Consider the following 12,266-nt stretch of genomic DNA (forward strand, 5'->3'; position numbering starts at 1 on the left):
AAGTAATGCATTGCTTCTAACCCTTGATGCTGGTCTAATATTAATTCTTAGGCCCTTCGGTACGATCCGGTTGGTGATATAGTTATTAAGAGATTGTAGTTCCCACCAAGATTTTATCTGTTCTTTATGGAATCTATATAATTCACTAAAGGAGTTTTTTAGAGACATAGGCTGTTGAGAGGACAGTAATAGTTCGCTTTCTGAAAATACCTCTTGGGCTTCGGTAATCCAGGACTCTTTGTTACGATATGTGTTCAAAAAACCAGCCATTTATGATAATATAGGTGCTCAAATAACAATACTCTAAAAATAATATAGGAGGGAGCATATGATGCGTGTAGACCTATGTTTAATATTTAATTGGCAATAGGAAAAAACACTAGGATACTTAAAAACATACTTTTATTGGTGTACATTTGTTATATAGGCACAAAAAATTCACACATTTAAACAAAAGAAGGTACAATGCAATGTTTGTAAAATTCTTCACAAACCTAGCTTGTCCTATTTTGAGGATAGTTTGCTAGAGTAAGGCTATACTGGCCCTACTAGTCGCATAGGACCCCCTACCTGTTACTGCAGGGAGGCCTTCCTAGAGAACGCCAGCCTGCAACAGGAACCTCCTATCTCTCCCTGGTTCTGGAGGGAATGGAGGCACCGGGTGCAGTACGTATAGCACGTCACCAGCAAAAAATCAGCCGGTTTGTAGACCTCAGCTGAATTATTCGGTGAGTATACAACTGTAAGCACATCAAATTGGTACAATGATTGCATACAGATATAGTACAAATTAGAACCACATATTTCCAACGCGTTTCGTTGCGGCACAATTTCAAGCGTCGAAACTCTTCAGGGACAAGTGTTTGGAGAGCAGGAGTATAGTTTCTCCCGTCACCTATCTCACTGAATAGTAGTATGATCGTGATACGACATGGAGGTATAGATAGATATTCTGATGTGCTTAGATAATGAAGGCCCAGATGAAGTTATGTGGGTAATGGTTTAACTAGTGCATCCTTAAGAGTACCCAGTTATCATACATGTACTCTACACATATGTTAAACATCTAGGTAATGGCCCACTCCTCCCTGATCCTTACCCACACCCCCCTCCCCTTTCCCTCCCCCTGACTCTCCTTTACCCCCCAGGTCCCCTTTTATAATCGTCCTTTTAGCCTATCAACCTCATATAATAGCTGGGAGATCAGAATAAGAGTAGCACCCTTCAATAACACCAGATAGAGATCACTGCACCCTTTTAATGAGGCAGACAAACCCGCGGTTAAATGCATAGATAATGCCGACCTAGAGATCACTGTACCCTTACAATGAGATAAACCGGCGGTTAAATATACTGATTTTGCCGACTCTGTCTCTCATGTGTTCTTTATTTGCGTCCCACTGTGGAGCGCAACCAAACTATGGCCGATGGGAGTGTGCGCATCGGATGCGCCCCACTGTGGAGCATCTGCCCCCTCCCCGATGCGTTCCACGGTGGAGCGCATGACAGCACTGCGCTTGCGCGCACTCAGCGTATCATTATGTGTCCCACAGTGATGCGCAAACCTGAAGTGATCTCACTTCCGTTTGGCGCATACACGCCCGCACGCCGGGGAGCTATAAATAAGCAAGGTGCCGGCACTAGGTAGATGCCGCGCCATCCTGCACCCCTGCATTTGCTGACCACCGAATCAGCTGACTGTAAGTAATTTATCCTATTTTCCTATTATCTATGCCTATCTAGTTTTAAACCATGCCTTAGGTAATTTACTTTGTCCTGTAGGCAGGTACCTGCATCCTAATGGCTCCCTAAACTATCCCAAGGACGCCATATGGTAGGACATCTATAATTAATTATTTATATGTATACCACTCTGCATAACCTGGCACTCCCACTGTTTTACCCATCTAGTTTACCCATCTATTTACCCACAGATATTGCCCTATTTTGAATGTGGAAACCTCATCCTGTGGGTAAATGCCCTGTGCCCTCATATACTAGGTAAATAATACATTTATCTATTTCCCCTGTCACTATACCAACCCAACCTATGATAGTGTAATAATATTATGTTCCTCCCTGTTAGGCTTACCTCTACCAGCCTACAACAATACAAACTAAAATCATATTAAACCATTGTATCCATGCAAGTATCGCCTCTGCACCTACACATTTGCCGTACCAATTTAAGGTAGGCTTTAAACATTATTCAAAATCTCAAACAATGTGTATAAAACAACACTCTATATACAGAATCTCTATTTAATTCCAGGACGGTATTTATCTATATACAAGAGGGAACACAAGCCCTTGGACCATTACCCACATAACTTCATCTGGGCCTTCATTATCTAAGCACATCAGAATATCTATCTATACCTCTATGTCGTATCACGATCATACTACTATTCAGTGAGATAGGTGACGGGAGAAACTATACTCCTGCTCTCCAAACACTTGTCCCTGAAGAGTTGCGACGCCTGAAATTGTGCCGCAACGAAACGCGTTGGAAATATGTGGTTCTAATTTGTACTATATCTGTATGCAATCATTGTACCAATTTGATGTGCTTACAGTTGTATACTCACCGAATAATTCAACTGAGGTCTACAAACCGGGTGATTTTTTTGCTGGTGATGTGCTATACGTACTGCACCCGGTGCCTCCATTCCCTCCAGAACCAGGGAGAGATAGGAGGTTCCTGTTGCAGGTTGGCGTTCTCTAGGAAGGCCTCCGTGCAGTAACAGGTAGGGGGTCCTATGCGACTAGTAGGGCCAGTATAGCCTTACTCTAGCAAACTATCCTCAAAATAGGACAAGCTAGGTTTGTGAAGAATTTTACAAACATTGCATTGTACCTTCTTTTGTTTAAATGTGTGAATTTTTTGTGCCTATATAACAAATGTACACCAATAAAAGTATGTTTTTAAGTATCCTAGTGTTTTTTCCTATTGCCTACCACTAAAGTGAAAGTACCACCAGCATTCTAAAGTGACCAAAACATCAGCCAGGAAGCATAGGAACTGAGAAGTGGTCTGTGGTCACCACCTGCAGAACCACTCCTTTGTCTTCCTAATTGTCTTCCTAATTGCCTATCATTTCCACCTGTTGTCTGTTCTATTTGTACAACAGCATGTGAAATTGATTGTCAATCAGTGTTGCTTCCTGAGTGGACAGTGTGATTTCACAGTGTGATTGACTTGGAGTTACATTGTGTTGTGTAAGTGTTCCCTTTATTTTTTTGAGCAGTATATTACCAATATTGACACTCCTGTGCACCCAATGTTACAACTCATCCATTATATAGTAGTTAACATATAATAATAATATATTATTAGATTAGAAATATTTCTAAAAGCTTGCAGTAAAAGCAGGGGATCACTGTGTCTAACAGGGCACTGGCAGACTGTTGTGACTAGACCGTTGTGTTTGGCAGGGGACTGCTGCGTGTGTGTGTGTACAGTAGCAAGGAATCAGTATGTAGCACAGTTGCATGGCATCAAGCGTGCTTAAAAGATTCTATAGAAGTGAGTTCTGACACTGCCCAAGGGGTCAGCGGAGAAACAGTGTCAGGTTCTCTGCACTAGAGAGACCATGGTAGCACTGAGTTTTCCGAAATTTACAACATTTTCAATAAAGCTAAATTACAAAGTTGTATAACTTTGTATAAAGTTAATTTAGCTGTAACTATAGCCTTCAAAGTACCCCTTTAAAGTGTGTCACTACCCCAGCAAGTAAAAAAATAATCATGGGCAAAAGTTTTGACTATTAGTGGTGAAAGTATGTAAGCCTGACATCAATATTTGAAGCTTAAAGGGGTACTCCGCCGCTAGACATCTTATCCCCTATCCAAAGGATAGAGGATAAGAGGTCTGATCACGGAGGTCCCGCCGCTGGGGACCCCCGCGATCTCCCTGCTGCACCCAGCATTTGTTTATATTGTCACATACAGCACCGGATGCTCGTGAGGTCATGGCCACGTCCCGCTCCTGACATCCCGTTCTCGCCCCCTCAATGCAAGTCTTACATTGAGGGGGCATGGCCGTGACGCTATGAGCCTCTGCTCCGCATCGCCAGTTCGCTCCGTGCACCGAGACCCCGGGGGTCCCCAGCGGCGATACCCCACATGATCAGACATCTTATCCCCTATCCTTTGGGGCGGAGTACCCCTTTAAAGCGTACCCGTCAGATCACTCAAAAAAACAAAACTGTTATATGTTGCTCAGTATCTCATCCAGATCATGTACATGTACTTTGTATGTGTCTGTGACCTACATTTCTCTCAGAATTAGCTTTATTTCTGAAATACCTTAATTCTATCTATCAGAAGCAGGGGGGCGGGTACTCACTGTGATAACCACTCCCCCTCCTCCCCCTCCCTCTCCTCAGTCCAGTGCTTCCCAACAAGGGTGCCTCCAGCTGTTGCAAAACTAAAACTCCCACCATGCCTGCACAGCCAAATGATGTATGGGCATGCTGGGAGCTGTAGTTTTGCAACAGCTGGAGGTAGTCCCCCTTTATCACTCACACACACACACGCGCTTCATATATTCATACACATTAGATAGACACACTGATATACACACATATATCCACACACACACATATATCCACACACACGCACACGCTTGGACACTTACTTTTTCATCTGCAATGCATGTTTCTGCCTCTCTCATTGATGTCTGCTGTGTGAGAGCCCGGCAGCAGTCTTCCTGCCCCTCCCCCTTCTCTTCACATGAGTCTCTGCAGTGTGTACAGCCCCTCCCCCCTCCAAAACGTCCCGGAGTCCAGGACAAAGCAGTGTTCACAGAAGCACTGAATGCATTCCAGGAGGCAGAGGGGGCAGTTGTTTGACTGGCTTTTTCACTATGAAATACTGAAAATTTTCTAATGAAAGCAATTGCAAAACCTATTGGTTTTGCATGCTTTACAACAAATCAAAAGTTTTTATATCTGACAGTGCCCATTTAATATAAAACGCATGAAAGAGATCTAATGTTTGTGACTGAAGGAGTAGATCTGTCTCCCTTTATGTAAATAAAAAGAAAAGGTGTAACATCATGTTCCTCACAAGAGCTATGATGTTCTTAATATTAACTGGAGGTGGGTCCTTATCACTTCCTATTTGCTTCCTGGTTAAGTTCCTGGGTATGACCTGCCCAGGTATGTGTTAAGGTGCATGCACACCACGTTTTCAGGCTACGGCTGCCATGTGCATGCAAAACGTGCGCTCCCGTACCCCAGCCGGACCGGTGCTGAAATCCATTGACTTTAGTGAGTCGACCAGAGTCACCGTTTGACTCCGGTCAGCTCATTTTTGACCCATATCCGGTTTTCTGACCGGACCTAAAACCGTAGTATACTACAGTTTTAGGTCCGGTCACAAAACCAGATATGGCACAGAAATGAGCCGACCGGAGTCAAACGGTGACTCCGGTCGGCTCATTAAAGTCAATGGATTTCAGCGCCAGTCCGGCTGGGGTACGGGAGCGCATGTTTTTCCCCTCCCCCAACCGGATCCTGAAAACGTGGTGTGCATGCAACCTTAGAGAAGTAATAAATCCATTCCGACTAGAAATCCCAGTGTAACATGGCCTAATCATTATCTCAGTACTTCAGAACTGCTTGTGTTCTTTTTCTTGTTTTACTGAGCTAAGCCTGTAATTCCATTGAATGAAATAGTTAATTTCATTAAGAAATATGGGCAAACCAAGTGCATATTTCTTCAGCACGTCTGACACCTACTGGCCTGTGAGCATGTTACATTATGGAGGAAATGTATCATTCCCTGCACCAGCGTAGAGTGGCAAAATAGCGCACAATTGTTGTGCAAGTCCTGTCTTTGCTGTGCAAACTCCCAGTTTGCGCAAAAAATGGAGCTTATACAAAAATGTTGTGCACTCTGAGCATGTGGATTCATATACCCCCTCCCCCCAACTGTCTTTTATTGTGTCATAAATAATCTCTGCACCAGAATATCGAATTGTCACCAGGGCAATAAAGCTTTGCCATCTGGATGTGACATGTGCTTAGTGGCTCTTCTGGTCCCAGTCAATGTTTCTGCCTATTTACTACTTATTGGGACTATCAATATATTTACTATGTAAAGTCATTTTTTAAACAAAGGGGGCACATTTAGCATACAGTGACTATGAGACATGTCAACTAGTCTTTGAAGGCACCTAAGGGTGCGTTCACATTGCGGAATGCTTCGTCGCTAGGGCCGCAGGGCACTGGGCCGTCACCATTAACAGTTATGCAAGGCTGTCCGGGCATGCTGGGAGTTGTAGTTTTGCAACAGTTGGAGGCACCCCGGTTGGGAAACAGTACCCTCTGCGAGAGCTAATATTGCCGCACTTATGACTCCGCCCTTTGGCATGCCCCACCTTACTACTGAGGTGACACATTGTAACAAGCCCCCTACTCATGTCATTAGCTTACTACTGGGGTGACACACTGTAACAAGCCTCCTTCTAATGCTGGTGGCTGAGCAAGTGTTTTGGATGCTGATTGTCTAACTTTTTTGTGGCAGGCAGAGCAGCGCCCCCATTGAAAGGGAGCTCTAGGCGGCCGCCTGTATCGCCTATAGAAAAAGAAGAAAAGAAAAAAGACCGAAAAGCGGCGCCTAGGGTATTACCCTTTATAATGTGAGAGGTGTATAGTGGGGAAAACCCACAGGTCTTATAGGTGGATGCTCACCATATGAAATAAATATATGCGCATATCACCCCAAAAGTGGGGTACTCACTGATGTCCAGGGAGCTGCCAAGCCGGAGGGTCGCAGGAACACAGTAGATGCTGGTACTGTAGTTGTCATCAAGAAGGGAGGAGAAAAAGACCGGTATTCCAGGCGCTGCTCACAGGTTTATCAGACAGAGAGAAAGGCCAAATGTACCTTAGATTATATAAAACTTTAGTTTATTGGTATAAAAGTAATAAAAGTGACAAATGACGCGTTTCGAGGGGGGATCCCCCTCTTCCTCAGATCAGGTATCTGATCTGAGGAAGAGGGGATCCCTCCTCGAAATGCGTCATCTGTCACTTTTATAACTTTTATACCAATAGACTAAAGTTTTATATAATCTAAGGTACATTTGGCATTTCTCTCTGTCTGATAACCCTGTGAGCAGCGCCTGGAATAGCGGTCTTTTTCTCCTCCCTTCTATATGGCCTATAGGCAGAGACGGCCATGGATGCATGCATCCGACAGCCCATATACTTTTACCCTAACATGCACTGAGCTTTTTACTTCCCTGCCTTTATCATTCTCAACAACCTCCTAGGCACCTGCGGGTATTTTGACATGCACTTACATTACGAAATGCGTCATGGTAGGGCCATAGATGACAGCTACCATAGACATGACAGTAGGACTGTAAAAAAAAAAAAAAAAAAAAACTGTGGATATAACACTTTAACATATATATATATATATATATATATTTAATTTTTTTTTTTTTTACAAAATGCTGTTTGTTTCACAAAGAAAGTTCCTTTGTGAGTCCTAATAAGACAATTGTTAGCAGCAAAAGAAACAGGACAGTATGAATGAACATGTCCTGACTACAGAATACCCTACTATTATAATGAATAACCACTGATTGCTGCAGTCACACCTTACTGACCTCCACATAGCATACTGTTCAGTAGAGGTACTTCTTATACAAAAGAATGACCTGTGACAACCCCGCTGTTTTACTTAATAGCAGGTTCATTATAAACGGAAGGATTTTTTATGTAAAGTGGTTATTATGCTGATACTGCCGACATCGCTCGGATGTATAAGAAGTTGAACATAAAAGCAAGTCTGTTTAGTGTAAGACATAAGGCTAAACGTGACGCTAAAATGTTAATGTAAGATGACTGTGGAGGGGAGCAAAATGTTTACAATTGTGGGTTGTTGGAGATCAGCAGTAGTGATGAGCGGCATTGGCCATATTCGAATTTGAGATATTTCGCGAATATCTAGACAAATATTGGTCCTATATTCGCGAATTTCGTGTATTCGTTATATTGGCATATTCACGTATTCGAGGAAGAAAACAGTGAGGGGGTGGGCAACTTTACTATTGGTTGCTAAGGATGTTGTTGATAACCTCTGACAAGTGTATTTGCATCATTCTAATTGGCCCACAAGTGAAAAGAAGGAATATGCGCATATTGCGAAAAATGAATATTCGCTATTTTGAATATATAGTCAATATATTCGCAATATTCGTGAATTCACGAACTTGCGATATTCACGATAAAAAATTTAAATGTGAATATTTGCGCCCAACACTAATCAGCAGAAGTGAAAGTTTTCGGAAGGTGGAGAATAATGCAAAATACAGGGAATTGCAGTAATGGGGGAGATAAATAAAAATGTCTGCGCCAGAAATTCAGTACAATTTGCATTAAAGTGGTGCACATGTTAAATTAGACACAAAGAACCCATGAAGAGACTTGATAGGCTAGAAACATGTCAGTATTAATGCAGAGTTATTTATGGTGTTTGTGGATATTAATGCATACTTCAGAGGATATCTATTTAAATCTCCCAGCAATTTAGTAGCCTAAAACTTGCTCGAGGCTACAGCGATCAGGATACGGATTTGCTGGAAGTCTATAGACTTGCATGGGACTTTAAGCAAATCTGTATCCTTATTGCTGTAGTCTCGAGCAAGTCTTCAGCTACTAAGTTTCTGGGAGATTTGAACAGATATCCTACCACTGGAGTCTGATCGGAGTTACACTTTGTGCCACAAGATGTGTTCAATTTTAGTGCACATGCCTGGCTTATAATTAAAGGGGTACTCCACTGGAAAAATTGTTGTTTTTTTTTTGTTTTTTTTTAAATCAACTGGTACCAGAAAGTTAAACAGATTTGTAAATTATATTAATCCTTCCAATACTTATCAGCTGCTGTTATGATCCACAGGAAGTTCTTTACTTTTTCAATTTCCTTTCTGCCTGACCAGAGTGCTCTCTGCTGCCACCTCTGTCCATTTTAGGAACTGTCCAGTGTAGGAGCAAATCCCCATAGAAAACCTATCCTGCTCTGGACAGTTCCTAAAATGGAGGTGACAGCAGAGAGCACTGTAGTCAGGCAGAAAGGAAATTCAAAAAGAAAAGAACTTAACAGCAGCTGATAAGTACTGGAAGGATTAAGATTTTTTTAATAGAAGTAATTTACAAATTTTCTTAACTTTCTGGCACCAGTTGATTAAAAAATTTTTTCCAGTGGAGTACCCATGCTGGATGACTGGTGATGCAGGGTGGAGACTCGTGATGTCACATTCACGCCCGCTTGGGATGTCACGGCCTCGCCCCCTCAATGCAAGTCTATGGAAGGGGGTGTGACGGCCGTCAAACCCCCTCCCATAGACTTGCATTGAGGGGGCGTGGCCGTGATGTCACGAGTGGGGCGTGACCGTGATGTTACGAGCCTCAGGCTGCACCCAACGCTCTAAACAAACACCGGGTGCAGCAGGGATAGTGGATACGGGATAAGAAGTCTAGGGCGGAGTACCCCTTTAAGCTAGACTGTCTAAAGCTGGGCCAGATTTTGAAACAGCCTAAGAAACTGTTAAAAATCGAGTGTACTCTTAGACTGTCCAGTCTCTGCTTACACATAAGAACCAGTTTTTATTTATCTCCCCCAATGTCTGTGGTAGTAAATGGCTATTTAAGGCTGGAGCTGAAAGAGGGATTGTACAACCTGGATAGGAAAGCAAATATGCAACAGTGTTTAAAATAAAATATAATCTAAATTAGGATATTGGCCCCTCAACATACAGTTCAATACCAGACATTACAGTATACACTAGCCACTTTATTACCTGCCATAACAACCTGGAATGCGGCATAAAGTCAAGTGAGGAAGGTTCCTACGGGTGAGTTTTGGTGTAAATCCCCATTAATAGGAATATTGAGTGAAATTAAATACTTTCAATGATGCATAGCCATTGGTGCCAGACAGTAAGGGCCATTATTTCAAAACCTGCCAAACCTGTGGGATTTTCTTATGCACTGGTGGTGAAAGTATTCTGAGAATTGTGTGAGCAAAAGGGATCTAGTGAATGTAAACAACTCATCAACACCTTTTCATTCACTAAAGGAGGATGTCAGGAACCGTTCTGATGAACAGTCAGCGAAGAGTCAAGAAAACTGCAGCCAAATACAACAATGGTCGTCCAACTAACACATCTATACAGTCAAATGAAATTTTCAATATTAGGTCACTAGATTTACTATTGACTCTAGACTATGGTCCAGATTTATCAATCAGCCTAAAACCCTAAATGTCTGGATTTTCTCACAGCGACCAATCACAGCTCAACTTTCACTTTACCAGAGCTTGTTAAGATATGAGAGCTGAGCTGTGATTGGTTGCTGTGGAAAAAAACAGACAATTAGGGTTTCAGGCTGATAAATCTGGGCCTATGTCGTGGCCTTAGCCACAGGCAGGATAAGTATTACTGTAATTCTTCTGCTGATAATGAAAGCTATACCCCGTGATAAGGCTACATGAGGTGATATAGCAGAAACAATAGATGGTACAGACATTTATGAAATCTAGTTAGTACGATGTTCACCACTAGTTACTAGTAACAACACATGCTAATCTACATGTGATATTATTTATATTATAGCATTACCTGACTTTGATCATTTGTGTTTCCATCATGGCCTTCATCTTCATCTTCTTCTCTCCCATTAACATCACTGTTAACTTCCCAACGTCCATCTCCATAATTATTAATCCCATCTTCTGAATCATTGTGCATCTTCCCATGGTTTGCTTCCACTTCATGACTTACCATGTTCTGCTCCTCGTTTTCACCTGTTTCATCTTCATGGATGTGATCTGCTTCTTCAACAGCCTCCTCACCTTCATTGTCTCTTACTTCTTCTTCAACTGTTTCAGCCACTCTCTGTAATAATTGAACATCCATTAGATATAACCGCTGGAAATCCACAGGTTGATAATCGTATCTGTAAAGCTCTGAGCAACAAAGTCTATATTACTTTTGTGCAATCCACAGTAAGCAACAAAAGAATGGAGCACTCAGCAGGTCAGTCGGGGTCATCAAGCTTCTTTATTTCATATTAGCTTGGCGGCATACAAACATGCATGGGAGAGCGGACGGAACAAGGTAGAAGGGGGAGAGGGTTGGGCGATGGTCCGTATCACGCAATCAGCGCTTCGTCAGGCCCCTACTTGTTTTTTTTTTTACCTCTGCACTTATGCTTGCTTTGCTATATTGCTATGTGTGTTGCCTGGCTTGCTGTTTTGTGTTTTCTCTTTCTATAGGATTTCGGACCCTAATTCAAGAACATCTTGTTGTCTGATAAAGCCACTGGAATCACCATCATTGTGACTGTCTTGCTTCAATGTTATTGTCAGCTATGTGGAACCTGTATTTGTGCAATCTATGTGCTATATATGTGCCTGCTATATATGTGCCATTTATGTACTGTATGTTCTAATTTGCTATATACAGTGGAATAGTACAGTTGGTATATTTATATATTTTTCTACACCTCCATTTCCATCTTCTTATATACATCATTACCCCTGATGAACCGTATCTCTATCTATATACGGGGAAACGCGTCGGGTTAATTTAATTTTGGGGATTGACCCTATTGAGTACTCCAATATTGGAGTTCCTCCAACCTGAATGGGTAGTTGCTTTATAATGTTGTTTGGACTTTTTGTGTAATTTTAGCTAATTTTCTTTTGTGGATATTTGTGGTTAAGGTTAGCTTGAGTGGATGTGGTAGTCCAGATTTTGTCAGTGACTTGTTACCTCTGTTTAGGATTGTGTCTATATTACTTTTATTGTGAAAATATAACCCTAAATCTCTTACACTACAGAGTAACCTGTGATACAAACCTTACAAGGAGATGACGTTTTGTTCAATGACTTGTTTATTGGAGCCATGGGAAACAGCAGGGGTGAAATTATTCATCATGGGAGCCATAGAAAATTTTGAATGGCCCCTCTCAAAAGCAGTGCACAAACTCATGCATAAGTAAGGCTAAGTTCACACCGCATTTATTTTATACATCAGAGTTAAATGTCAGGAGTGTTTCCAAATGCATAAATCCGGCATATCCACCAGACATATGCTACTGTTTAGCCATACAGTGGCATACATTGGCCACAATGCAAAAAAAAAAAAAATTCCATATGTTATATGAGGCTCACTGTATAGGACTGTACTGTGTGCTACATTTTCCTATACAGTAATTTAATTTCCTTACCAGTAAAAAAAAAA

The 12,266-nt window shown here is 41.9% G+C and overlaps 1 protein-coding gene across 5 annotated transcripts in view; it reads right to left on the reverse strand.

Moving 5' to 3' along the window:
* Positions 1-12,266, reverse strand: part of DCDC2 (doublecortin domain containing 2) — a 195,970-nt gene that overhangs the window by 11,331 nt on the left and 172,373 nt on the right. For 4 of the 5 annotated variants that reach the window (XM_056521302.1, XM_056521303.1, XM_056521304.1 and 1 more), the window contains one exon: positions 10,640-10,915. In XM_056521302.1, the coding sequence (XP_056377277.1) occupies positions 10,640-10,915 (276 nt within the window). The remainder of the gene's footprint in view (positions 1-10,639; positions 10,916-12,266) is intronic. The other variant, XM_056521305.1, reaches the window with a different exon arrangement.

Source organism: Hyla sarda, chromosome 5 (genome assembly GCF_029499605.1).
Source record: "Hyla sarda isolate aHylSar1 chromosome 5, aHylSar1.hap1, whole genome shotgun sequence".
Taxonomy (NCBI): domain Eukaryota; kingdom Metazoa; phylum Chordata; class Amphibia; order Anura; family Hylidae; genus Hyla; species Hyla sarda.